Raw genomic sequence first — 26,285 nt, forward strand, 5'->3', positions numbered from 1 at the left:
CTACCAAAAAATTACCTTCATGACCATCATTGTGAACAAGGTGATGGAAGACATGGTAACTCCCAAGGAGAATATTCAAAGTCAGATAGGAGGGGGAATTAAGCCTAGTCCTGAATAGAGGGTGTAAGAGGCAAAGGCAGGAAGAGGAAGCAGAGAAGAAAAAAAAAAAGAGGGCGGGAGCCAGAAGCCACAGGAAAAGTGAAAGTCCATGGGAGATGAGGTTTACCTGTACCAAATACTGTGGCTAAAGACTGAGCAGTTACTGCTGGATTTGTCAGACAGAAGGTACGTTGTGCAGAAATGAGGGAGCAGTAGCCAAGAATTAAATCAAGAAAGAAATGCTAGATTAAGAAGAGACAAAAGCTTAGGTCATCAAGAAGAAGTGAGACCACGCAATGCCTAGGAGAAGATCAAGGGAAATTTTTGTTTTAAATTGTCTGCAGTGAAAAGGAGCAATGACATCTCTCACCACCACCTTTCTCTTCCCTGTACGCTACTATAGCAGCCTTAAATAAAGGCGTACTTTATTTATTTAATAGGTACATCGTAGATAAAATGCAGGATGTACATGTACTAAAAAGGAAAGAAAAAAGAACTAACAGGAATAGAATAATTAAATTTAAACCGTGAAAGAAGATGAATGATTCACAGTGGGATAAGGAAGATGAGACGGAATGGGCATAAGGACACAGACTATATGATCTGTTCTAGACAAGGGGATCAACATATCTTTTATTGACTTCAGAAGAAAGTGGAGAACAGGTAGACACAGCTATGGGCAGATGTGATGCTGGCAAAGCTGCCACTGCCTGTTTACTAGGTGAAGAGAAAGGCAAGAATATTTGCAAAGAGATAAATGTAAGGATAGAGAATAGGCTTGGGCCAACAGTACGATATATAAATAGTCACCTTTGAAGATCTAAGAGAACTGAATGATACCTGGAGCAGGGCCATAGATTTGTTAAAGGGGAATGAAGTGGTTTTAGCCCTCGTGTTTCCTAGGCTTCCCCACAAGATGGATGAACTATCTCAAGAGATTACCAATGTCTTCCTGACCATACATGGACTCAAAAACAGTAACTTCAACTCAAAGTACTTTGCTATGTAGAAGAAAAGTCATTGGCTGTCAGACAAGGGATTCTGCTTCAAAAAATGATATCCCATTATGAATGAAAAATTTGCATCTTGGAAAGCTTTTAACACAGCAGAATGAACACGGGCTTTTCTGACAGATGTGGAAGTAAATATCGCCAGCTGTCTGGACTTTGGTAAGTCACTTCTCACTCCCCATCTGTGTGACCATGACCGCAGGTACATTACTCATCTTTTCTGAAGCTCAGATTTCTCCTTTTAGGATTGTCAAGAGGATAAATAAAGTAACATGTGTAATGCTCATTAAATACTACTGTCTTCTCCACCCCATGCCTCGGCCTGCCACGTCCCCCACGAGACTGGCTATATTGAACCGGGTTAAAGCCTGATGTGTGGTGGGGGCGTGGACAAAGTTAAGTGTTTGGACTCTGCAGGAGAAAAGCAGATCCTGAGTTGCGGGGAATCTATGAAGTTAGAGCCGACTATATAGCTCTGTCTCGGCAACTTCCTTTAGATCTTTTTCTCTATCCCTGTTTTCATATTTGCTTCATGCTGAATTCATTCTTCATGACTTCAGGCTACACTATTCTTTGCACTCTTTGTTCTGTGTAGAATTCATTCTGGCCTTTTTTCTTCTGGATTCTCAGACTGAGGGTGGAGGGGAGCCACTGCTTCACTGCTCCTCCTGGCGCATTAGAAATTCACAGAGCAGTAGAAGGGAAGGGTGAGGCATTTTCTTTGAATCTAGGACAGTGTTCCTTGCTGGATGAACAGTCATAATCATGTGTTATAATCCTCTTATTCCGTGGTGCAATTATCAAAAGGGATGGAAAGCACTTGTGGAAAAACTTTTGATGATGAGCGAATGTTAAAATTAACTTTGAATACCAAGGAACAGAAATGAAGACCAAGGAGTGACATAGAATAACATGAAGACCAAAAAGGAGTTTATGTCTTATTCATCTTTAGCCTTGTGCCTGATGTGAATGAGTGTGGGGGTGTGGGGAGAATCAATGACTGCTAAATATATACTCTGTGCAAGATCTGTGCAAAACACATAATTTGTTCATTTACTCTTCCCAAGAGGCCACTATTAGTGAAAAAAGCAATATCTCTTTTACACGAACTTACAATTGAGAAGTTAAATAATTTTTTGTTTCCAGAAAGTAGTTATAAAACTGATATTTGAACCAGAATGGCAGCCACCAAAGCTGATACTTTGTCTTATTTTGTCTCATGTTCCAACTATATATTGAGAGTTTGTAATAGATCTTCATTTACAGAGACAATGATTATGTTGATTTTCTATGAGTTGTGGAGCACAGTATAAAGTCTACTTTGCAATTTAAATGGAGGAAGAAAATGTAGATGTAGACAAATCCTCAAAACATCACCTATGTTAGCTCCTGATCTTGGTTTGCAATCCACTTAACAAAGAATCCGGTTTGTCCGGGAAGAGCTGTCTTGCTTTTTGAGACGGAGACAATAACATGCAATCGTATTTAGCAGAAATTTGAGCTGTGCCTTCCTCCTAAATATCTAAAGAGCAAAGAAAGTTGAATGTAGAGACATTTAAAAGAAAGAAATGAATAATGCCACACTAGAAAACCTTTAAAGAGAAAATGTGTCTCATACCATTAATGGTAATGAGCTACTAAGGTATCTCCTGGTGAAAAATATGGTTATTTTAGGCTTTAGAGATATTAATGAAGGCGAGTATAAATCTTCTGTACATTCTTTTTATGTAAATAAAATTTAAATAAAACCCCTCCTTTTTGGTCATTTTGACTCAGGATCTCAGAAGAGAGTCCAGGCTGGCCTCTAACTTGGGGACCTCCTCTTGTTTTATTCTTCCCAGTGCTGAAATTACAAGCATGTGCCAACATGCCTGGCTAAAAATAGCTTGCACTTTTGTTTTTGAGACAGGATCTCACTGTGTAGTACAGGCTGGCCTTGAACTCACTATGTACCCCAGGTCTTGAATTCCCAGTGATTTCCCTGCCTCGATATCCCCAGTGGTGGGACTGCAGTCATGCACCACCACACTTAGCTTAAAGTAGCTCTTCCTGGTAGCCTTCAGGAAATCACTTTGTCTGCATTCCTTCCTTTTCAATGGTTTATTTGCTAAAACCAAATTATGTGAAAGATGCTACAGGAGTGGGGAGAGAGAGAGACAGACAGACAGAAAGAAAGAGAGAGTGAGAGAGACAGAGAAAAAGACAGAGAGGTTGCTTTTAAAAACAGATAGAGAGATAGGAGATTTATGGAAGAGTCACTAGTGCAAGAATGTAGATATGATCAAAGTAGGATATAGGCATTGATGGATGTTCAGAATGAAATAAATTAGTTTGTATACCGAATATATAATAATAAAAATGACTGACTAGAGCTAAATTCCAGCACTGACTCTTACCGCTAATAACTTCTCTATACCTTTTACTCATCTGAAAAAATGTGAAGAATGATTATGTTAAGACATACAGAACACTTAGAATTACACCTCGTGTATTAAATAGGCCTTATTTTTGGGCTAACTCAGGATAGAATTTAACTCAGTGGTGCTGTCCCTGCCTTGCAAGTACAAGGTTCTTAGTTCAATACCTGGTAAGGCAAAAAAAAAAAAGGCCTTATTTTTAATATGTTTGTTTACTTCAGAATCAGTGAACTATATTAAGCAAAGAATTGGATGCATAATAATTCTAGTTCAGTAGGTACATATGATTTGACACCTCTTTGATTTAAAATAAATACAAATGTCTTCCCTCAATGTATTTATTATTGCATTACACAAGTCTTAGATGAATTGAAAGGCATGTCTAGTCTAATAACGGATAAATTCAAACAGTATTTGCTAGATCTGTACAAACCGAACAATTTAATATGGAGCTCACATTAAACATGTAAATTTTATAGCCAATCCTGGATTTGTGTCTTCCCAATTTTATTCTGAGTGTCAGAATCTCAGAGAAGGCTCCCTTGGAATTAATGCACAATATAATAAAATTATCATCTTTATTCTATTTATTATATTTCATTGAGTTAATTATGGAGTTTCATCAAGATAATTTTATGTAAATTTTTTTCTGTTGGGTTAGTTCAACCAACACCCACCCATCCATCCATCCATCCTTCCATCCATCCATTTATCCATCTATCCGTCCACCCACCCACCCATCCATCCCATCCTTACAGCAAATATTTATTAAACACTTTCTTCAAGCAATGTAATTTTGTGAGACCCTAGAATCAATCTATTAAATGACAGACATAGTACTCACTAAAGGAGTTTATGTCCTATCAGAGAGTAGCCACCAATTAGGTAAACAACAAGAAGGAGGATTTAATTACTAGTGTGCATAATTTCCCAGTGACTTTTTTATATTTAAGGTTAAGTATTTTCTTTGTTACAGCCATTGCTCTATAATCTCTCTGCAGGAAGCATGGAAATTTGAGTGACCTCTGTGGGACTCTATTTCACAGATTAACAGATGTCGTCATCAGAAGTGTTTCACTTGTAAGAGGGACTGCACCAAGTAAAGGAAGGAAGTGGAGAGGGAGAAGCTCACAGGAACTTGTCTCCGCGGGTTCGTTGGTGTGCCGGATGGGGAGGAGTTGGTGCTGAGAGCATTCTCAATGTCCTGATCGAGTTGGTCCAGTTTCAGGATTAGCAGCACCATGGAGTCCAGCCGTGCCCTATCTCGATCTTCTCTTATTTCCTGGGGAACAGAACGTGTTGTTACTGAATTGAAGTCATTTCTTGGACAGAATAAAAAGTTCCCTGTTCTTTAGTGTGACAAAAAGGACACTGAATAATAGGCCGTCTTCTACTAAAAGGGGAAGGAAAGTTCTATTTTGTGTCGTCAATGGGCTCTTCATTAGAGAGATACTGATCTCCTGCCAAGAAAGCATTTTACATAAATATTAAATATATGAAAAAGTGTAACAAGGGGTACTGATTAAGTATTCTTGGGAAAAGTTTTATATTTGTCTTTTCCCAGAGCACAAATTAATTATTTATAAGATATTAATAGCCATTTGTAGTTAGACATTTAAGGATGTGTATAAGAGAATATTTTTGGAGGGATATTTCTGAATATAGCAAAAGTCCTCTAAAAAGAATGAATCAAAGCAAAGTTTTGGTTTGTGCAGGGGGCAACTTTCCTTCCATGGGGACTTTTGCCTACTGCTGCTTCAAGATATATCATCGCCAATATTTCCTTCCAAGCTTCTTTTTCTTTCACGTACTTTAAAAAAATTCCGTACAGAAGTAAGTAGTTTTGGAAATGGTCATGGTTGCTTACTCTGAATACTCCACGATATAGGCATATATTTTTGGAAATGCTATGGTTTGTAGGAGGAGCTAAAACTTCTCGATAACCAAGTAGGGTTACTTGGACCTGATTCTTTACTATTCTTGCATACTCAAATCACGTCAGTGTGTATCCACAATCTTCTAAATGTCTTACGTGGTGATAAGGGATCAGGGCCGGGTAGGACACTGAGTAGAAAAATGAGCATGGAAAGCACAATCTGTTGAGAGAGGGAATGGGTTTAGGGCTACCCTTCCGAAGTAAAGCACCACTTGCGACTAGGCTGCCCGCCTCCAATCTGTCTGCGATACTTATTGGAGAGAAATCATCTTTGAAGGACAACTGGTAGCTAATCTCAGAGAGAAATCGAGTTGTGACAAAATCTTGAAGGCTTGCCAATAACAAGAGTTTTGTCAATACAAAAGCAGGTTTAGGGCTGTGTTTCAGGGACAGCGTTACTCATGGAATGAGAGTGACGACTGCTTGAATCATATCTTAGTGCTTGAATCAGACCTTAGTGTTGTTTTTGGAGTTAGCTTTTAATCCATCAAAATTCCCCAGTATCGGGCCTGGGATTTAGCTCAGCGGTTCAGTGGCCTGCCTTGCAAGCTCAAGGACCTGAGTTCAATCCCTGGTACCAAAAAAAAAAAAAAAAACCAAACCAAACCAAACAAAAAAAAAAACCCCAAAATTCCCCAGTATCCATCTAGAGGCATTACTGAGGGACTAGGGTGATTTAGTGGATTAATCTAATTCTACAGGGGTCTCTACACCTCCAACAGCTGGGGTAGTTCATTAACTTTCAGATGTCAAATAATTGCTTTATTAGATTAAGTTGGTTAGAGAATCAATTACTTAAACTAATAGTAGATAAATTATTTTTTAAAAATTAAATGTGTACTTACTTTGACAGATCAATACTACTCCTGCTTCTACGAAGATAGATTAACGTTGAGAATAAATTAAGAATTTTTGATATGTGCTATTTCCTTTAGAAAGCTATACCAGTCCTATGACTTTCAATTTCTTCTTGTCCCTGCTATCTGAAACATTCAGTAAAGATCTACAGGGAAACATGAACTTTCATTATTATAAACTTCTGTTGTACTGAAAAGTGTCAGTGATAGGAGTAATCAAACTAATCTGAACCTTTCTATATATTACATGCTTCAATGCTACAGAACTTAGTTATATTTAAAGGAGTACTAATATAGTAAAATCCTGCTTATACCCTAAAATAGAGTCCCAGAAATATTTGAGATTTTTATATTTAACTCCCTTATAAATAGTTCCAAATGGAAAAATCTGATAGAAAAATAATTGAACACCCTTATTTTTACATTGTATTAGTTTATATAATTTCCTATTCTTTTTAACTGAAGTTGTGTTTGGCAATATGATCTTCTTTGAATCTTTATCAACATATGCTTTTGTGTGACAGGCTTTCATTTCTCAATTGTGGGGTCCTGAAGGACAAAGATGAAGTTTTTCTACTTGGCAGACACAGAATCAAGTTATCCACTGCCACCCAATATATTTTCAGTAAGAATCATAATCAGAAATAAATAGGAACCACGAGGTAACACCTCCTAAGGCTTGGAAAATATGTCTTGATTTTCTTCCAGCTACCACGTTAATACTGGGTAAAGCAATACATCCTGCAGCTTGTTGAATCTATCAGCAGTAGTCTCAGAAACAATTTGTCTTTGAATTAAATAGATGCTGAGATTATGCTTTAAACATACTTTCAAATCTTAGGCTAACCATCAAATTATTTCAATCATCTTCCAAAAGGATAAAACCCCACATTTTTGTTCTATAATATTCTTTTTAGAGAAACAAGACTTCCTTTTCCCTTTCCTTCATGGGTGCATCCTTACTCACACTCGACTGTATTTGGTTGGAAGAGGCAAGCACTTTACGTGTTACACATTCATAAAATCTCACTAAATACAGTGACTGCAAGTGAGATGTTTTGGATAGATATCATGGTCCTGATTTTTAAAAGCAAGGTATTAATTTCTCACAAAGGTTTAACCTTTTATATATCCTTGGCTAAACACCAGCAAATAGGCCACGTATGAGAACAGAGCAACCTGCATTTGAAGATTTTGGCTAGGGTGATTTCTTCAGTGGTGATCAATTTCATTTGGTCACTAGAGTCCATGAAGAGGATCTTTTTAATAAATGAGATCTCCTCTTCATGAAGTCTGTATTTCAGTAACTTACTCCCCTCAAGTCAAAATCAAGCTGCTATACTTTCCTCCCTCTTCTATTTTCTTCTTTCTTTACTTCTGTTGCAGCTGTTCTGGGCCAAGCCTTGTTAAAGGGACTGCATAACCATCAGTGAAAAAAAACTGATAAGACTGAAAGCTAGAAAGTTCAGAAATAAGATAGTTACAAGTATAAGATGAAGAAAAATAGGTTAAGGAGAAATAACTGTAAGAATAATGCCCAAGTTTACATAGGATGATCAAAAGAGAGCTTTCTGTGCAAGCGAAAACCACGCCATGATGTCTGTAGGAAGAGATGGAGGAGATGAAGGAAGTGTGAATAGGAGAGGAGCAGGAGAGTGGGGAAAGAGGGGGGCGAGAGAGGTGGGGGAAGAAGAGAGCCAGAAAAATAGCATCCCAAGTGGCATGAAGAGTGACACAACAATGCTGAGTTGATCTTTTTTTTTTTTTTTTGCCAATTGGAGGATCAGGAAATAAAAACAGGGGAACGGAAGGAGAGAGGAGAGGGACAGAATGTGGTGTAAAACTAGTGGTGTGATAAATGATACTCTCTATTGAAGGTAACTAATGAGGTAAACTTTACTCTCTGTGCAACAGGAGGCCACTGACGGGATGCATGAAAATGAGTGATTTGCCAGGGTTATTTTAATTTAAAAATTTTAGTATCTATTTGAAATGAGAAATTTTGGGGACCTCAACTATATTTGATATTCATATATAAAATATATGGATTTATTTACTACTGGCCGTGACTAATAATAGTTATAGTATTCTTATGCTGAAATGGGAAATGCACACATATGATAGTAATTATAGGGCAATAATAGCTAATTATTTAACACGTCCCTATATATTTTGAGATCAAAGTAGGAAAAAAAGAGAGTAATGTTTGGGAGCATTATTCCCTGGGAGTAGGGATGGGTGGACAGTAGTTGTTGGTAAATTCACACCTTCAAATGAAAAAGAAAGTCCTGATTTGTAACATTTGCTGATTTTGTGGTGTAAGTACTTTCCTGGTTACCTTTAAGCTTCCACCAGATAGTATTAAATTCAAAATTGGAAGGAATGTGTATAACAGATTTTTGGAATTTGGCATGAGCAAGTTTATGTTTTGTCTCAAACACATTAAACTACTAGAACTTCTTAGAATTTAACTTAAAATAGAAGTATTAATTGAAAAGCCGACACCTGGAATCACAATTTAATCAAAGTAAAAGCATTGAAATAGTGCATTTTATTTAATCAATCAATTTAATTCCTTTAGCATTTGTTCTTCTGCACAGGTAGAGTACAGTGTAAAATGAAGATTTAAATTTAGTGCTCTCCTGGAGGATTATTCATTTATTTATTTTTAGTATGGCTCCTTTGCCTGCCTTCCTTGACCTACATACTACTTACTTTTGTAAAATTCCTTAAAATTCATTACAACTAACAGACTTTTGCATTTATATTTTCCCTTAATCAAAATACATTTCTTTAGATTGCTTAACAATCTCTCTCAAATATTTCATTCAAAATCTAAGAATCTAGAAGTACAGCAGATCAGGACCACAATGGCCAATGTTGTTGCCCTGATTCTACAGATAATGAAACTGAACTTCAGGAAGTCTTTTAAGTGAAAGTTGCTCCTCCATGGATAAATCCTAGACCAGACTCTGTCTTTTTCACACCAAGCCTTGGTTGCTTTCCCGTGTTTCATTTGCTTTCCTTTCATAGATAACTTTTCTAAGTTAAATGCCATCATGCATTTTGGACTCAACTCCTGCAATCTGCTTTCCATTTCTGCCAACACAGAAAAACTATATTTTTGAAGAACTCCAATACTACAACAATTAATTGTAAAAATCTTCAGATGTCATCTTACCCAATTCCTTAAACTTTTAACAACCATTCAATCACTCACATGTTCTATACATTATTATGTAGGAAGAAACCTGTTTTGCATTTTTTCATATCTTTTAGAAATGTAATAGAACAAAATTCTGATTTCCTCTAATTTCCCAATTTGTTTCTGCAGAATAAGGCAGAATAGGTAGGATCTGTTGCACAGAACAGCCTTCAAATACATGAAGAACTACATTGTGTCCAGTTTCTTCCTTTTCTAGATGAAAATCCACGGTTCCATTAATTCATTCATTTATTCATTTATTTATTTCCCTGCTGAAGATAGAATAAGGAACTATGAATATGCCAAATGTGTTTTACTACCGAGCTACAATCCTAGCCCTCGGGTCTTCTACTTATTTTTTCATTTTCCATGTTTTAAATCCTTATCAGTTCTGTTTACTTTTCTCTGCATATTATATAATTTTGATAATGTCTCAATTAATGGTCTATGCCTAGAATTAAATCTATTTCTTTATGTGTTCTCTGATCAGGACAGAATATGCAAGCAATTCCTCAAGTTCTGTAAACCCTCTTTAATGGAGCTTGAGATCCTCATGCCTGTATAGGTCATAAACAGGCTATTCTTAATGGGATAGTCCCAATCTGCTTTTCTAATGAGGAGAGTGCATTTACTTGCCTGTGAGCTGAACTTGAGTCAATGATATGACAAATGTCTCTTTTTTTCCAGTTTGCGCCTGTGTAGTGCTGAGAACAGAAACATCCTGTGGCTTTGAGACTGCAACCAGCTGTTGTCAAAGGGTAGAAAATATATGTAGCTGCTGTGGAATACATTTTCACTTGTATTTCTTTCAGACACAGGTCAACAGAGACTAGAGAAACCAAGACAGAGTCTTCTATTCAAATTAATTTGTTATCCGCAACTTAATACGGCCAAGGCACTTGGTGGCCATCTGCAAATCTGAAAGATGCTCTTTATTTACTCTTCAGAACTCGTTAGTCCCTAATCAGCAAAGTTTCTCTGACTGTGATAGTATCCAGGGTAAATACATAGGATTCCTAGAGGGTAATTTTTCCAAGAAGCTTCTGAACTAGTATGGCTTAAACAGCAGGAGCCTCTACTACGTTTCTTTTCTTCCATTTGGGGGAATAATCCTAATGTTCTTTCTCCAAATGCTGATAACTGAACAGCAGACATCATAGTACTCACATAAGGTTAATGGGGAGGAGGTGCAAGGTATCCGGCATTTTATGTCCTGGGTAAATATGGAATTCAGAAAAAAGAATGCCACCTGTAGACACACACTGGCTCTGTTCTCCAATGCCGAGTATGTGGAGTGAACAGAACATTCACTAAGATCCCTGACGGTTCCAACTAGTAGATTTTTGGCTGGGCAACATAGCATTGCCTGAATGCTCCGCTTTTCACTGAGTTGTGGCATCAGGTGGATAGCCCTAATAAATTAAAGGAGTGTCCAGGAATAGAACTGAGACTTCCTGATTCTTAATTCAAGGTCTGTTTCCCACACAGTCTTTGATTCTCAATGCATCTTCCTAGATTTTCTGAGTTGGTAGTACTCCTTACTCACCCATAAAAGAAAGGGATCTTTTAGCAAAAGCCTTGGCTTAGTTTCACCCTGAATTATTTGATCTGTGGCCAGCTGTATGGAGTCTCATATTAGTGTTGCACTTAATTTGACAATAAATTCCTCTTTGTAGATTTTGCTTTCTTAAAATAATATCCTGTCTAAAGTACTAGAAATTTATTAAATCTTTTTTTTTTCAGGAACCATGAAGTTTCATCTGAATTGATGGTCAGACACTGAAAATAATGTATTTACTCTATGCCAACATTTCCAGGCAAGTGAAATAGTCTTAATTTTTATTCTGCTGTTTCAATAGGAAACTTCTGTAGACAGGGAGGAAATAAAACAAATCAACAACTATCTCTTATTTATGGATATATTCTGTTCATACCTCAGGTTCCTTGTATATAATCTTTAATTAATAATATGTGCCAATATCATTGTAAAATTAGATGGTGGAGAAGTCTAGACAATATTGTTCTTTAAAAACCACTAAAAGAAATCTTCTGACAGGTAGCTTAACTAATATCATGGTTTTATATTAAGGGTATATTTGCTCTCTGAATCTGCTCCATTTATAACGCATAATGAAGTATATAGGTCATTCTTTTGCTTGACTTTAAAACTCCAACTAGGCTTTCAATGGAGCAACTCTTGGTTGGAATTTCTGTAAACTGACCACAGAGTTTCCTGGATGGTTTCAAAGGTAATGGTAAGAAATGGTAAGTGGGAACTAGGGGGAGAGTTGGATAGGAAACAATTCCTCTCTATCCCAGGGAAATCTAAGGGTGACCTCTTCCAGGTACTTCAAAGCCCCGATTTGGGTCTGGCATTCATTTCTACTTGAGTAATTTGGTGAGCATTCTGAAACCAATCTTCAAGTAAGCGCTAAATTTGGAGACTGATATTCAGGGTCATTAGATACCGTACAGAATGCAGTGTCAGCCTTCCCGTGCTGAGCATATGTTCTGTACCACGGTACCTGTGCAATATCTGTGAATCTCTGCAGACCCCCCTCCCCACCAAATTCTCAGCAACATTTTCCTTGGCTTCATGTTTCAAAGGAAATAGAACTTTAACTAGACAAAAAACATCTATTTTACATTAAAATCACATGAAATTTTTTGGAATATTATGATGCTCTTTCCTTTGTTGTGCACAATCAAGATAGACATAAATAAAAATGTAACATTTTTTCCATGAAAATATTTATGTAATAAAGGAGCCCTGTATGATTTAACTTATTTCTACTCTTCTGGTTTCACTTGTCATATGGCCTTTAAATGTCAATATTCTGAAACTAACCAGTATATATCTTCCCTCCTGTTTTCCAAGTTAAAAGTATGTTTTCATATATGCCTATATAAATACTATATCACATATAAACAATAATCTTCTATATTTTAATACATATTAAACTATAAAATTATCAAAATAAAAAATTCTCATACTCTTCAATGTAATTTCATGCACATTATACTGTATTCTTAAAAATCATATGCTACACATACAGAATTTTTCTGTTCTCAGTACATTTTGTGTTATAATCATAGACATATCTAAGAGTCATCATTTTGTTTTTTCTTTAGCAACAAAGGCAAAAAGATGCTTTTTGAGAATTTCAAATTAATGTTTTGAACTAAGCCTTCTGTGTATAAGTTCAGTGTAATTTTTTGACACTGTATATTTCCACACTATCACACAAGATATGACTGTGTCTACTTAGACATTAAAGAAAATTTCTGTATGAGGAGTAAATTTCTGCAAGAAATAATTTAGTAAGTGCTTAAAAGTACTTTTTGATATTTCTTTCATTTTTTATTTTTTTTTTTTGTACTGGGGATCTAACTCGGGTCCTTGAGCTTGCAAGGCAGGTGGCGCAAACACTGAGCTAAATCCCCGGCTCTGATATTTCTCTGTACAATAGATAGTTACAGAACCATTAAAATACATACAGAACACTTTGAAAGATAGTTACATTTTACTTTACAAAGTTAGACTAAAATTCCATTTTTTTGGTACTGGGGATTGAACTTGGATCCTTGCACTTGCAGGGCATGCACCAGAACCACTGAGCCAAATCCCTGGCCATCAGACTAAAATTTTTATATATCTTCTCAGAATTTTTACTGGGGAGCTTTGTACAGCAATGTCAAAAGTTAGGCTATGCTTTGGGATCTGTGTAACCTCAAGAAGTTGCTCATTTGTCAAAGGAATGGAGCCACTCAGAGTGCTTTCCACTTAGAGATATACAGTTAGCGTAGTGCCTCCTCCATTGCTCACATAAGCACTGATATTTATACCTAGTATCTGTACTGCCTGGACCCACAGATTTCCAATTTATTCTCTGTTTTCCCTCTCAAGATGTTGGACCTGATTCCCTGTCTTCATGGATGTGCTAATTATGCAAATGATTTTCACAGGACTTGAAAATACAAATGCCATTCCACAGCAGCTAAAATGACTGATTATTGGTCTTGAGTTTCATGTATCAGCAATGAAAACAGTCTCCATAATCACTAATAATGAACAAAAAATGTCTGCAAAGCAATGAATTCCATTTTATGTAATTTCATATAAAATTTCAAGACATGAAACACACATAAAATATAGTACTGGATCCAGACACATCAAATATGGTCACTTAACATGACTCAGGATGGTGGTTCCCATGAGGAGTGGAGGGGGAAGGGAAATCAGAGAGACGGTCTCACGTACGCTGAACTGTCTCTGAAATTTTCCATTTCCAAATCATACAAAAACAAGACAACCAAATTTCTTACAAATTGAAAATATTCAGATTTATAACTTCATATGGTGGGTAAATGGGTGTTTGTTTTACTCTTTACATTTCAGGGCATTTGAAATCCTTTTAGTATTAATTAAATTTAGATCGCTGAGTCTCTAGAAATTGTGGTTTAGTGTGTGTGTGTGTGTGTGTGTGTGTGTGAGAGAGAGAGAGAGAGAGAGAGAGAGAGTACGCACGAGAGAGATTTAGGAATCTGCTCTTTGTAGATACCCTGGGTGGTTCTGATAGAAGGACTCCATGAAAAAAAGTTTCAAAAAAAACATTTCATCATTCTTCCCATTTATATTTTCTCATATTGATGCCTGGTTTCTGCCTTTACTCAACTACTAAAATTGCTTTGGTTAAAAAAAAATGACTACTTTTCAAATAAGTAAATGAGACTTAGGTTTTCTTGAAAGCAGTCTTATAGGGAGAGTTAAATTGCTGGTTAGTAAAAAAGCAAAAAGGTCAGCAATTATTCATAAACCCGATGATTTTTATGCAGATCCCGTTCTGCTGGATATGTAGAAAACTGTGGACATATAGGAAAAGAAGGATTAGGGGAAGGATGATGGACACATGAATATGTACTTCACTCTCTAGGGTCTATTAGTCCTCTAATATAGCTAACATATGTGAGATTCCAAAGATTTTCTTATGCCCTCACAATAGGAAGAAAGGAGGAAGAAGGGAGAAAACAAAGCCTATAGCTTTTGGGTTGAACCATAAAAAATTGCCAATACCTGACCACTTTTGACCTACAAAGTGGCTAAATAGTGTAAATGGAATGGCATAGGAAGACTAACATGCTTTATGCTACAATAAATAAATGTCTAGTGTCTGTGTAGTAGGCTTTCTGCAGTAGGAAGACCACTATATCCTGTTTGCATGAAAAGGATAGGTGCTGTACACCAGTTTGAACTCTTCTGTAAAACTCTTACAGATTATGTTGGAAAGTTGGATGGATTAAGTCTTTCTTGCATGGATTTACAACTAACCACATTTTTGATTAAAGGGTTAGATGATTTAGCAACATGGTACTAATTATTGGTTAAATGAAAATTTATTTACTAACCATGAAAAACAGTTCATTATTACATTTCAAAAATCAATGTATCTTCAACATAATTGTTTATTTCATTGTTCTCTTTTTGATGTTTACTAATTTAGAAAGATAGTCAGTTTAGCTGCCTTATACTAGTAAGCTTTTCATGTATATATTTCCTAATCAGCTTTTCAAATCCATGTGATACTGGGTCTCAAGCTTCCCTGAACCCCTCACATAGCAGGATTCAAAAATAGTTTTGACTGATTAACAGTGAGTTTTTCTACTAAATCCCAATTTTAAATAACTATCTGAATGATATCTGAGTCTCTAAAAATCAAAATCTTTCCAGGGAGCATAAAGAACCACTATGGGGACTTTCTCTTTGTAGTGGAAGAGAACTTTTCAGATGTACTGATTACAGAACGGCTGGCAGTAGAGCGGTACATTGTTTGCGTCCTTACAAAACGTAGTCAAATCTCAAACACGTCTTTGTGGTATAATATTTCTGAGGGAAAAGGACATTTGAAGAATAGCCTTTTGCTTCCAAATACTGAGGTTATCCATCCTCCGATTCTCTGAGATCATTAAGACCATTTGTTTGCCTTTCTCTTGTGCATAAGGGACTCAAACAATGGTTTGTTTTTCCCGGTATGATAATAATTCTTAAACAAAATTTCTGCCTAGGGAATCTCTCTAGGATGTGGAAAAAAATTTTTTTCTTTAAATAAGCATGTTGCTTGTTTACTACATAAGCTATGCTTCCGTAAAAGGGATTCACAAATTTCTATGACTTTTAATTCAAGTGTTCTAAGTCAGTAATACATAGTTCGCCTACGTAAACGTGTGCCTGTTTCTACACTGGGTAGTATTTCTCTGGCTAACAATTATATAAGCACAAATAAAAATATGGCTGATATGGCTTATGATTTAGAGAGTTTAAGAAAAATATTAAATAGCATTTTGACATGAAACTTGGGATTCAACTTTCCTTAAAATGTTACATTTTAAATGCACACACAGAGAATATACATACATAAAGGACTGAGTAAACATAATTTCCCATGCTTTCAAAAGATGGGGTTTAAGGTTACACAATATCATGCTTCTCAGAAGCCCATGGTCAATGGAATAGTGCTTTGTGACAAATTTTGGTTATTTTAATGGTGAAATTATGAAGGAAACACAGAATGTAGTTATAATTGAGAATGAGAAAGGACTTTAAATATTAGGCAAATTTTTTCTTTCCCAATGAAAAAATGGCCTAAGATTAAATATATTAAGTCCCAAATTAGCTTCCCAGGTTTTGACTGTGGGAGAAGGCATTCAAAGAGAAAGTTAATATATATACTGGAAACCACATATGTTTACTGCGTATGTTACTTGAAAATGGGTGTTTTACCACTGTAAATCTTTTTTTTTTAATGAATATTTAAGTGACCCTTTATCCAAATTTAGTCCATCTCTTTTTCTTTAGCCCTAATTTCAGGGAGGGGGTTTAGTTTAAAAAATTTTAGAGCACTGTAAATTTAGAGCACCATATTGTGTGGAAGAAGCCAAACACATTTTTGCTTGTTTTAAGAGTTCATATTACATCTAGTAGACTGACATCCTGACAACCAAAACAAGCGGAGCGTGTCCAAACCAAAGTGCTGCTGAAGAAACAACAATACAAAACAAAAAACAAACACATAAAAAACACTCAGAAGCAAGAACAGATTGACAGCGTCACGAGGCCCATTCGGCTTAGAGGGCGGTTTTCTGGAGAAGCCATTGCACTCGAACCTCGAGCCCTGAGTAAGCAGCAAGGAAGCACGGAGGACGTGGCGACACAGGGTGTGGGTAAGTACGACTGACTGCCGGCCTTCGGATTCCGACTGCGGCGGGCGGTGGGGCCAGAGGTGACGCTAGCTCTGGTTCAGTTCTTGAGCAAAGCACAGCGGGAGATACACAGATGGCCCCGGTAGTTTGACTTATGGACTTTTTCAACTTTAACATGGTACCAAAGTGATACTTGAGTTTGAAATTTGTTCTTCCCCCACGCTAGTGCTATTCTACATGACCCTCACGCAGGACACTGCTGAGCTGCAGCCTCAGGTCAGCCACCCTGCAAGAAGAGTCAAGAGCTGAGCCTCTACAGTGAACGGAGCTACGGAGCTATGTTCGGTGAATCAGGTGTATTCAATGAATTTGGACCCAACCATATTTTCAATTTAAAATATTTTCAACTTGTGATGGATATAGCACCAGGGAACTCCAGCAAAAGCTGGATAACATCTATTTATGTTGCAAGAGTTGTTGAACTGAATTGACTTGCATAGGTTTCCTCTACTTTGAAAGCTTTTGATGTCTATTTTATGTCTATTCACCCACCAACTCTTTCCCCCCCAGGTCTTCTTTCTAATATGATTAAGAAGAAAATAAAGGCATTTTATAAAATTGCAATAGAAGTAGATAACTCTGTCTAATCTCTGTTGTGTCCAAGGCCATCTCTATATGGAATGTCTAAAAGCACACTGTTTACCTTATTTGTTTCAAAGTGCTACTAAGTTTGCCATTTCAGTGATTGGCAGAAATAGACATGTTTTTTTAAACTGGAGGGTTGGGGCCCTTGCATGGTTGCTGAAGTTTCATCTTGGTGTTCTTTGTAGATAATCACTGAGCCCGGGTAGTAAAGAAAGCATTAATGATAGTATATTTCAACACATTACCAGAACTGCAAGGCATTTCTTAAACGTTCTGTGACTACTTAACCAGAAGTGGCATTTCCACACAATCTCTGATTTAGCGTATATCATTACTTAATTTGACAAAATTCTATTCAGACTTTAATCTAACCAGAGATATTTGGATGATGACCCAAAGGTTAGACACATGAGAAATCATAGATCCTTTAGTGGAATCTGTCATCATTATTAAGAAAATAAGTTAGTTCTCATTTTTTCCCCTTTTTCCGTTTTCTCATATTTTTTTCTTTTCCCTTTTTAGCTTTCCCTTACCCTTCCCAATAATGAATGTAACTGTACTGTATACCTAAAATGTACCAATAAACTCAATGGGGAAAACAAAAAGAAAATAAGTTAGGAGTGCACTTTCTTCTACTAGGAGTAAGTTAAAGGCAAAACTGAATGCACACTAAATGCTTTCCTGTGAGCTGAAAAGTGCAGATCCATTATAGATGTAGAAAAACCATCCAAAGGGAAAATAAGGATTATGATCTCATTATTTTTCACATTGTTTGATTTGCTTAGTAAAATATAATCCAAATGTGAATTTTACTACAGCTACAAAAATAGAAAGTAAATCAAATAATCCTAAGAGATGTCTTTAGTCCATTTAATAGAATTTTAAGGGACTATTTCCTTACATGACTGGAAATAGGAATACAGCAGTACTGTTCTGGCAGACTGTTGTCATGAACTGGAAATTAAGACTAAACATTGTTCTACCAGAAGAAAACATAAAAAACAATCAGATCTCCATTACTGGCCATTAGATAATCATTGTGCCTTGGTCAGGAATTGGCTTTTATTTAATAATAAAATTGAATAATTTCGAGTGTATACTTAGCATAACCTCTGCAGGGAGTAACACAACACACCGATGGGATGTAAGTGCGTATTAATCGTTGACCATTATCAGTGAGTGAGTCTTGAGAATTCTCTGATTTGTTTAACACAACATGGCTCCACCAATGCTGTTTTAAGAGCCCTGTAAGTATTCAGGATGTGCTTCTCTTTCCCAGTTACTAGAACACAATGTGCAGTGAAGCCAGACAGGTCACTGTCTCCCAGGGAAATATGTGAGCCCCCCAGATGCATGAGTAAAGCTGCTGTTTCCCACAAAGTCCATAGCTCTTCTGGCGCACAGGAAGGGGAAGAAAAGTCCTCTAAAAAATTAACCACATGTTAGTCCTGAAACCTTGCCAGGAACACAGACAACCCTTGAGGGCTTGTTTCACTCTTGGCAGAACTTGGTGGTCGGTCCAGGGAATGGTACCCCTCCTCTCAGAGTGCACAGGGCTGAAGATTTTTTATTTAGGCAGAAAGGAAAATGCTGAGAGAACATAAACAGCACCGGGGATAAAACTACTGACACTCAGGCTGCTATTTATAGATTAATGTAGAGTGGGCGAGCTGCTCATTTTCTTAATCACTCTCATTTATTGGGAGGGAGAGGGATCTAGGCAGAAGGTGATTGGTAATTATGAACATGCCTGTTCGATGAAGCTGCTGCATTTTACTGAAAGTTTCGAAAAATTGGTCAGTACCATTCATACACTGTATTATAGCACAAAATACATCATATTACTATAGTCAAAGTGAATGTGTTTAAAAATGCATGTAAAGCAAAACCATCCCCCAAATGCCTAACAACAATCTCTCTCTCCCTCTCTTTCTCCTCTGTCTTTTACCTCCTTTCCCCCTCCATCTGATTGTGTAAAAACTGAGAAGCTTTCCAGGTTTAATGTTCCTACTAATTATCCATTAAATAACAATCCATTTTTCCTTCCAGAAATGAAAGCCATTATGCATATCAACAACTAAACCAAAGCTGGCAAGCAGTAGCCATTCAACAAATAGTTTCCTTTTCTCTAATTTTCTGAGCCTCATAGCATTCTCTAGATTATATACTGCTGCATAAATACACAGGGTTTTACCAGTGACAGCAGCTACCATTGAAGTGGTGATTATATGCCACGCCTTTTCAGACTTCCAAATATTTACCTCTATATTTTAACAGATACCTTCCTTGGTATCTTTATATTCTAGTGACCCTTGTTCTTAGTTCTTTGCCACATTTTCTTATTCTGTGCTATTTTTCTTCTGAGAGTGACAGAATTTAAAGCACAAAGAAGAACTAGAGACCATTTGGAGTGTCCTTGTCTTAAGCACATAGGCAACCAAGGCTCAAGAAGGGCAAAGTAAATTTAGAAAGTCCTCATTCTACCTTCTAGATCTGTGTCCTTTCCATTTGTCTATCTTATAAGGATGCTGAGATTCATAGTGCCATGGTACAAGTATCTATGCATGTTTTCTTCTTAATTAATGCCTTTGACTCCCTAGGAAGATTCCTTCCAATTTTTACTTAATTGCTTGATCATACCTCAAGATTACTTACATGGAGGCCCTACTGGGAAAATTTTGTGTTATGCCATGAGTTTTGGCTAAGTTTAGCTTACAGTTTGCCTTTTGTAAGTACTCATTTCCCTGTCTGGCATAGATGTGGCCACATTTTATACTCTGGGAGTTCTTGCTCTTTGCTCTGGTTCCACACTCTGCGCAACGTTCTCTTATGGCTACGCAAATCTATGAATGGCTCTTAGGCTCTCTCACGATCTACTCCGTTCAGTGTCCCCCACTCAGCTGTCCCAGGTTTCCAGCCATTTCCTCAAATTTAGATCAACCATCTGTGCTTTACCCCTGCCTCCACCACGTTCTTCCACACCTCTCCGTCCAACTCCTTACTCTCCAGGCTCTGTCCTGACCCTGGGTTCTCTTGTTCTAGTCTCACAGTGTCCCAAGGAAAACAGGTTCCACTCTTTAGGACTACTTGAATCTTCACTCACCTACTCTCTGCAAGCTTGCACTTTTAGTAGTGATTTGCTGTGCACTTCTTTTAGAGTTCACTAACACAGCATAGGGAGAAGCAAAATACTCCAAAGAAAGATGTACACAATTATATAAGTTTGCAGCAAGGCTAGCTAGCTCCGAGCTTCTTAGCAGTAAATCAAAAAATGAAAAGTTTAATTTTCTATTTCTTTTGTCATACCTGTCACAGAGCAAGGCACAAAGTAAGAACTTCATTTATTGGTAGCACTTCTGTATTTCTTCTTTGGTACCTATAGGGGTAGGACCTTTAGATTAAAAAAAAAAAATTCTTCTACTTTTTCAAAAAGGGACACAACGGCTGGGTATTTAGCTCAGTTGTTCCACTGCCTGCCTCACAAGTGCAAGGACCTGAGTTTGATCCCTGGTACCACCCCCCAAAAAAGGGCTCAATATTGTCAGTAAAGTATAACGTTAAAATGCCAAAATATTTATTTGGAAAATATACTGATAATTAATAACACATGCTTTCATTAATTACTGAGTGCAAAACTGCAAAAGTTAATTGCCCCTTGTTTTGGTATCTTTCTTTTTGAGTTCACTACACATATCATACTATCTGATGCTTGCATGAACACATGTGTGGTACTAAACCTAGAGTAAACATTTAAGCATTTAAAAATACCATCTTGTAAAATCCTGATATCCAGGCCACATCCCCGGAACAATTATATCAGAGTCTCTGAAATGAGATTTAGGCATGATCATTGTGTAAAATTCTCCAAATGATTTCAACATGAAGCCAAGGTTTTGACTTAGGTCAATAGTTCTCAAATTAGAGAATGCATGACTCATTGGGGAATTTGTTGAGAATGTAAATTTTCCTTTCCCCTATAACTGAGGTTCTGATTCAGTAGGTTTATTTGAAATTTACTTGTGACTTTGCCATAGATAGTCTCTGAGTAACTAAGGCCCATAAGAAAATCGAACATATCTTAATGATGAAAAAAAAAAAAAGAAATACTAAAAAGAAATCTAAAAGTCAATGCTGGTGCAAGAAACAAACAAACAAAAAATGATCATTATGTACATTGTTGCATAATTACCCTACCAGTCACTATGGTTATATAGGAGACTTAATTTGTGATGGATTCTAATTTTTTATTATGCTTTAGAGTCCAAGAAAAATTTGAATTCTCACTCTTGGTAGGAAACTCCCTTGAGGCCAATGGACCACCACGATATCTTAAGCCAATCTTTTGAAAAATGATTACTGTATCTTATTTTGTGGCACTGTCCACTGTCTTCTTTTATCTTTACTGAATATTTGATGGTGAAAAGGAAACATTTTGAACTTTGAAACATACTTTCTCAAATAAATAAAAGAGTTGGGAAAATTACCTGAACTATGTTGGTTTAAAATTTATTAATTGATTTAAAATTCTATACATTGTGAAAGTCGAAAAGAATGAACATTATATTTTTTTGGAAAAAAAGTTCTAAATTTAAAACCACTGGACCAATAAAATCTATCCTAATACTTTGTCATCAAATTTCCATCAAAGGATTACATCATGGATGAATAGCTACTGAGGGAGAAAAACATTCATAATATTTTTTGAAGTTTAAAATATCATAATATGATGTGCAGTTAAGTGCAATCATATCTACTTGTATGGTGAATAATGATCAATAAAAGGAGAATGGATTGATAACAAAACAGGGATCATCAGCTGGGTGTTTACGAAGCTGTGATGCCTCTTTGGAGTTGTCCTTCCCATGATCAGCACTCAGACTTCGTTACGACAGGGACAAGTATGGGTGGAGGGGTGGAGACATTGCAGATGCAGATTTGTGAACAGCTGGCTTCAAAATTCAAGCAAGGGCACCATAACCCACTCTGTCTCTTTAGTCTCTGTGATGACTTCACTTCCAGGTAAACTCTCTCAGGGTGGGTATACAAGGCCACCTTCCTCAGATGAGGTGTTCTCAGACCAGGAGAACCCTGTGGAGCTGTGTTCAGGGGACCAGCCTGCCCGGTGGGAATGACTGAGGAGCTAACCCTCTCTGGAGTTGAGCAAAGGGAATTGTGAGTGGAAGAGGTGGAGGGGAGCAAGAAAGAGGCAGTAAAGATGTGATTGGCAGCTTCTCAAGGCGCAGTAGAACAGATGAGAAATAGAAATATTTGGGACAGCTAGAAAGCAATGGCTTCCACCACAGCATAAAAAATGAGCCCAAAGTAAAGAATATTTTCCTACTAGGTCTTAGAAATTCACACGTAACATTTTAGGACAGTCATATTTATTCTTATTCAGGTTAGTGGTTTTCTACCTCTAGATCAAATTTCCTCATTAAAAAGAACACTCTTCTATTAGAGAACATTCTCAAACTGATATTTGAAAATGAAGAAGCAAATCAGACTTGAGGTACATAATCACACAATTTCAATAGGCTGGTGAATTTGGCTAAAATAAATCTACTTTCATGCGGGGCATTACCATCAACTCAATAATGTTATGCTGAAATAAGATGTAGCTATGGGCAGCCTTATAATACTTATTGCATTTCCTTGACTAAATGGTAATGGGAGATATCCTAAAAAAATGGTATACATGGGATTTATGACCTAGTGCGAGAAAAGAAGCCACCCAGAAAAATTAATTGTAAATGCAACATCAATCGCTGGTGACATAATGCTAAACACATGCACACACACACACACACACACACACACACACACACACATGCTATTAGGAGTGTTAGCATTCTCGTTTTAATGCTACAAAATTACAAATCATGTACACATAATAGGTTCATTTATATTCTAAGAATCATTGTTTGAGAAGTATTTAATTCTTTTCACTAAGAAATGCAAAGTCTAAATCAATTGTAAGATTGATTTTTGCTTTTCGAAGCTGAAAAATCTTTCACTTCTCAGAATAGGGATTGTGAAGAGTTTGAAGTGTCTCAGTGAAAGAAAAGGAAGAAAAAGACTGAAGTGATCTTTAATATTGGCAACTAGGAGATGATTCTAGTGATAGTGGAACGAATAATTTCAGCAGAGTGATGAAATTGTAAGAGAGTCACATGAGGTGCCAACAGGAAGAGAGAAAATGAAAACAGCGGTACTGGATGGGCCTAACAAGAAGCTAGGCTGACGAGGAAAAATACATTCAAGAGCAGCTACTCAGCTCTGTGATAATGCGCTGTTGGTGCCGTCTCCTCTCCTCTTCTTTCATCCCCTCCTTTTCCCCTCCTCTAATTTCTGTTTCCTTTTCCCCTTTCAAAGATGTGGACACTAAATGTAGCTTACCAGTGGAAGGAAAGGACCAATCGACAGGGGAAGGTCACCTCTAGTGTAAAAGTGAGGTAAAATGATACTGTGGACCCAAAGGAGCACTGGCAGGACGGATGCAGGCTACAGGAGAAAGGGGCAGCTACTGAAGAGAACGGGGGTTCTTAAGGCCAAAAATAATTTAGAAAAGGACACACATTTGTGGGAAGCAAAACTCGAAGGACTTATTTTCTCTTGGGTCAAATGGTGAGACTCACTGCTGACAGCCTGTGGCGGGTGTTTTGGGACCCAGGAAGCCAGGGCAGACGTGATAACAGGTGTTATAGTTTCTATCTAGGCAGCCCCTCAAAGCCTCATGCACAAACGGGTGGAACTTTGGCAGGTAACTGGATAATAGGGATTAGTCCACTGGTGAGTTTATAGCTACATGTGATGGTTGGTGGGTCATTGTGGATGTGACCTGAAAGAGTATATCAAAATTAAAAAAAAAAAAAAAGTAATGGAGTTGCTCAGTGCAAAGGCACTGAGTTCAATTTTCCCAAACACAGGCTTGTGGGTGTGTGTAGGGGGCCCTTTCTCTACCTTTGGTAGAGAGAAGGGGAGAGACCATAGGCACTACAGGTGGGAGACAGCATATAAGCAAATACTGTGAAATAAAAAGCATGCATAAGAAATAAGGAGACTTTTTGAATTTATAAATAACTATGCTTCAATTAGTGCCAAGTGATCTACTTCTTGAATTTATACTTTAAACTTTAGGCTGTGTTATTGAATATATAAACAAAAAAAATGTAAATCAGACAATAAAAATCCTTTCTATTTTATGTATAAACATAGTCACAGGCAGCTAAAAAATTTATATACATGGCTATGGGACAATTAGAAAGACATGTTGAAATCGGAGCTCTTTGTACCTGTGAAGGTAGCCTTATTTGTTAACAGGGCCTTAGCAGATGTATTTGAGTTAGGATAGAATTATAATGGATTAGGGTGGAACTAACCCAGAGCCCTTATAGATGGAGAGAAATTTAGTTGCAGACAAAAACCTGCAGAGGAGAAGAGCTGGAGATGAGAGAGGCAGTTGTTGGAGTGACTCATCTACAAGCCAGGGAGTAAGGAGAAGGCTGATCCCAGTCAGAGGAAGGGCAGAGGCAAGCAGGTGATTTCCCAGGGCCCTTCCAATGCCTTAATTCTGGGCTCCTGGCTTCCAGAACCATGAGAAAAGGTATCTCTGTTGTTATTAACCACCTAGTTTGTTTATGACTCTTTGTAACGGCTTCCCTAAGAATCTGACACACACATTGTCTGGTAAGCCTACAAAGGACCCGAATATAAAAAGATCACCAAGAAACCATTGCAAATGTAGAAAAGGAATTTTAAAGATTTATTTCACTTTCTTAATTATGAATGAGGATATTAAAGATATAGAGATAAAAATTACCACCTTCCCCAGTCTGATCAGTGGGGAAGAGAGAGGAGGACCCACATGTGTTCCTTCCAACTCTCTCATTTGTGTGCACAAAATTTGTGCTGTATAAAAATAAATGGAAAACATATGATTCCCACTCCTCTTATTGGCCTTATTGTGTTGGCCCAGCAGGTTTTACACTTTTCTTGACAACAACTCACATCAGATTTTGCTGTCCAATATTGCATTACCTAGCAAGACTAAATCCCTGACAGGAGAAAGTGTATTTAATCCACCGAGAGGACGGAATCCTTTCCAATCTTCATTTTCTCACTTTTCCAGACTCTCTCATAAAACAAGTTCTTCCATTTTTTTGGAGGCGGGTACTGTCGTTGCCTGGAAAATTGGGCTTTTTGAATTTAAAGATTCCTTTAGGAGTAACTATAAAAAAAACTTTTTGTTTTCTTAAAGCAGCATTTTAACACACAATGACTAGAAAATGCAGAAAACAGATAAACCTGGGTGGAAATTGAACAGACCTGTGCTCTATTCTATCCTCTTTTAAGATCTAGTGCCATGTGAAAGATGCTTGATATTATAACGATCCATTTATTTGTGGTATTTCCAAAATACGTAAATATTTTTTTGAAAAACATCTTTGGAAATGTGTTTGATGAGAATGTTTACAGATCTGAGGCTTGAAAAATGTTCTCTATATCTCTGTACATTTTGGAGGAAAATGAGCTTTCATGACCCTGTCTCTATGCGTCAAAGAGTCTGAAGGTTTCTTTTATGAAAAATTCCATAAAATTCATATTTCTAAAAATATATGTTAAATGGAAATACATTTAAATGTATACCCCACAGTTTTGGAGCTGACCGTCTTGAAAATATACTGAAAAAGTTTCGGAGATTAAATATGACATCTTGCTTAATTCATAACAGCCTAATCTTTTTTCTCTCTTGGAATGTATCCATTTTATTTTTGTCTTTTTAGAGAACAGAAACTAGAAAACTGGCTCAAGGAGTATTTCTGCTCATTTAACACGTTTGATTTGGGCATTGTTATGTAGCCTCAATATTGAAATACTTTTTCCTTATCTCTCAAAAGTTTTTCAAAACTCTGAGGGTCC

General features: G+C 36.9%; 1 protein-coding gene across 1 annotated transcript in view; it reads right to left on the reverse strand.

Moving 5' to 3' along the window:
• Positions 1-26,285, reverse strand: part of LOC104860930 (rho GTPase-activating protein 7) — a 114,738-nt gene that overhangs the window by 18,520 nt on the left and 69,933 nt on the right. The window contains exon 3 of the mRNA XM_033765392.1: positions 4,659-4,808. Within this exon, the coding sequence (XP_033621283.1) occupies positions 4,659-4,808 (150 nt within the window). The remainder of the gene's footprint in view (positions 1-4,658; positions 4,809-26,285) is intronic.

Source organism: Fukomys damarensis, unplaced genomic scaffold (assembly GCF_012274545.1).
Source record: "Fukomys damarensis isolate Sample0158 unplaced genomic scaffold, DMR_v1.0_HiC HiC_scaffold_18, whole genome shotgun sequence".
In the NCBI taxonomy this organism is placed as follows: domain Eukaryota; kingdom Metazoa; phylum Chordata; class Mammalia; order Rodentia; family Bathyergidae; genus Fukomys; species Fukomys damarensis.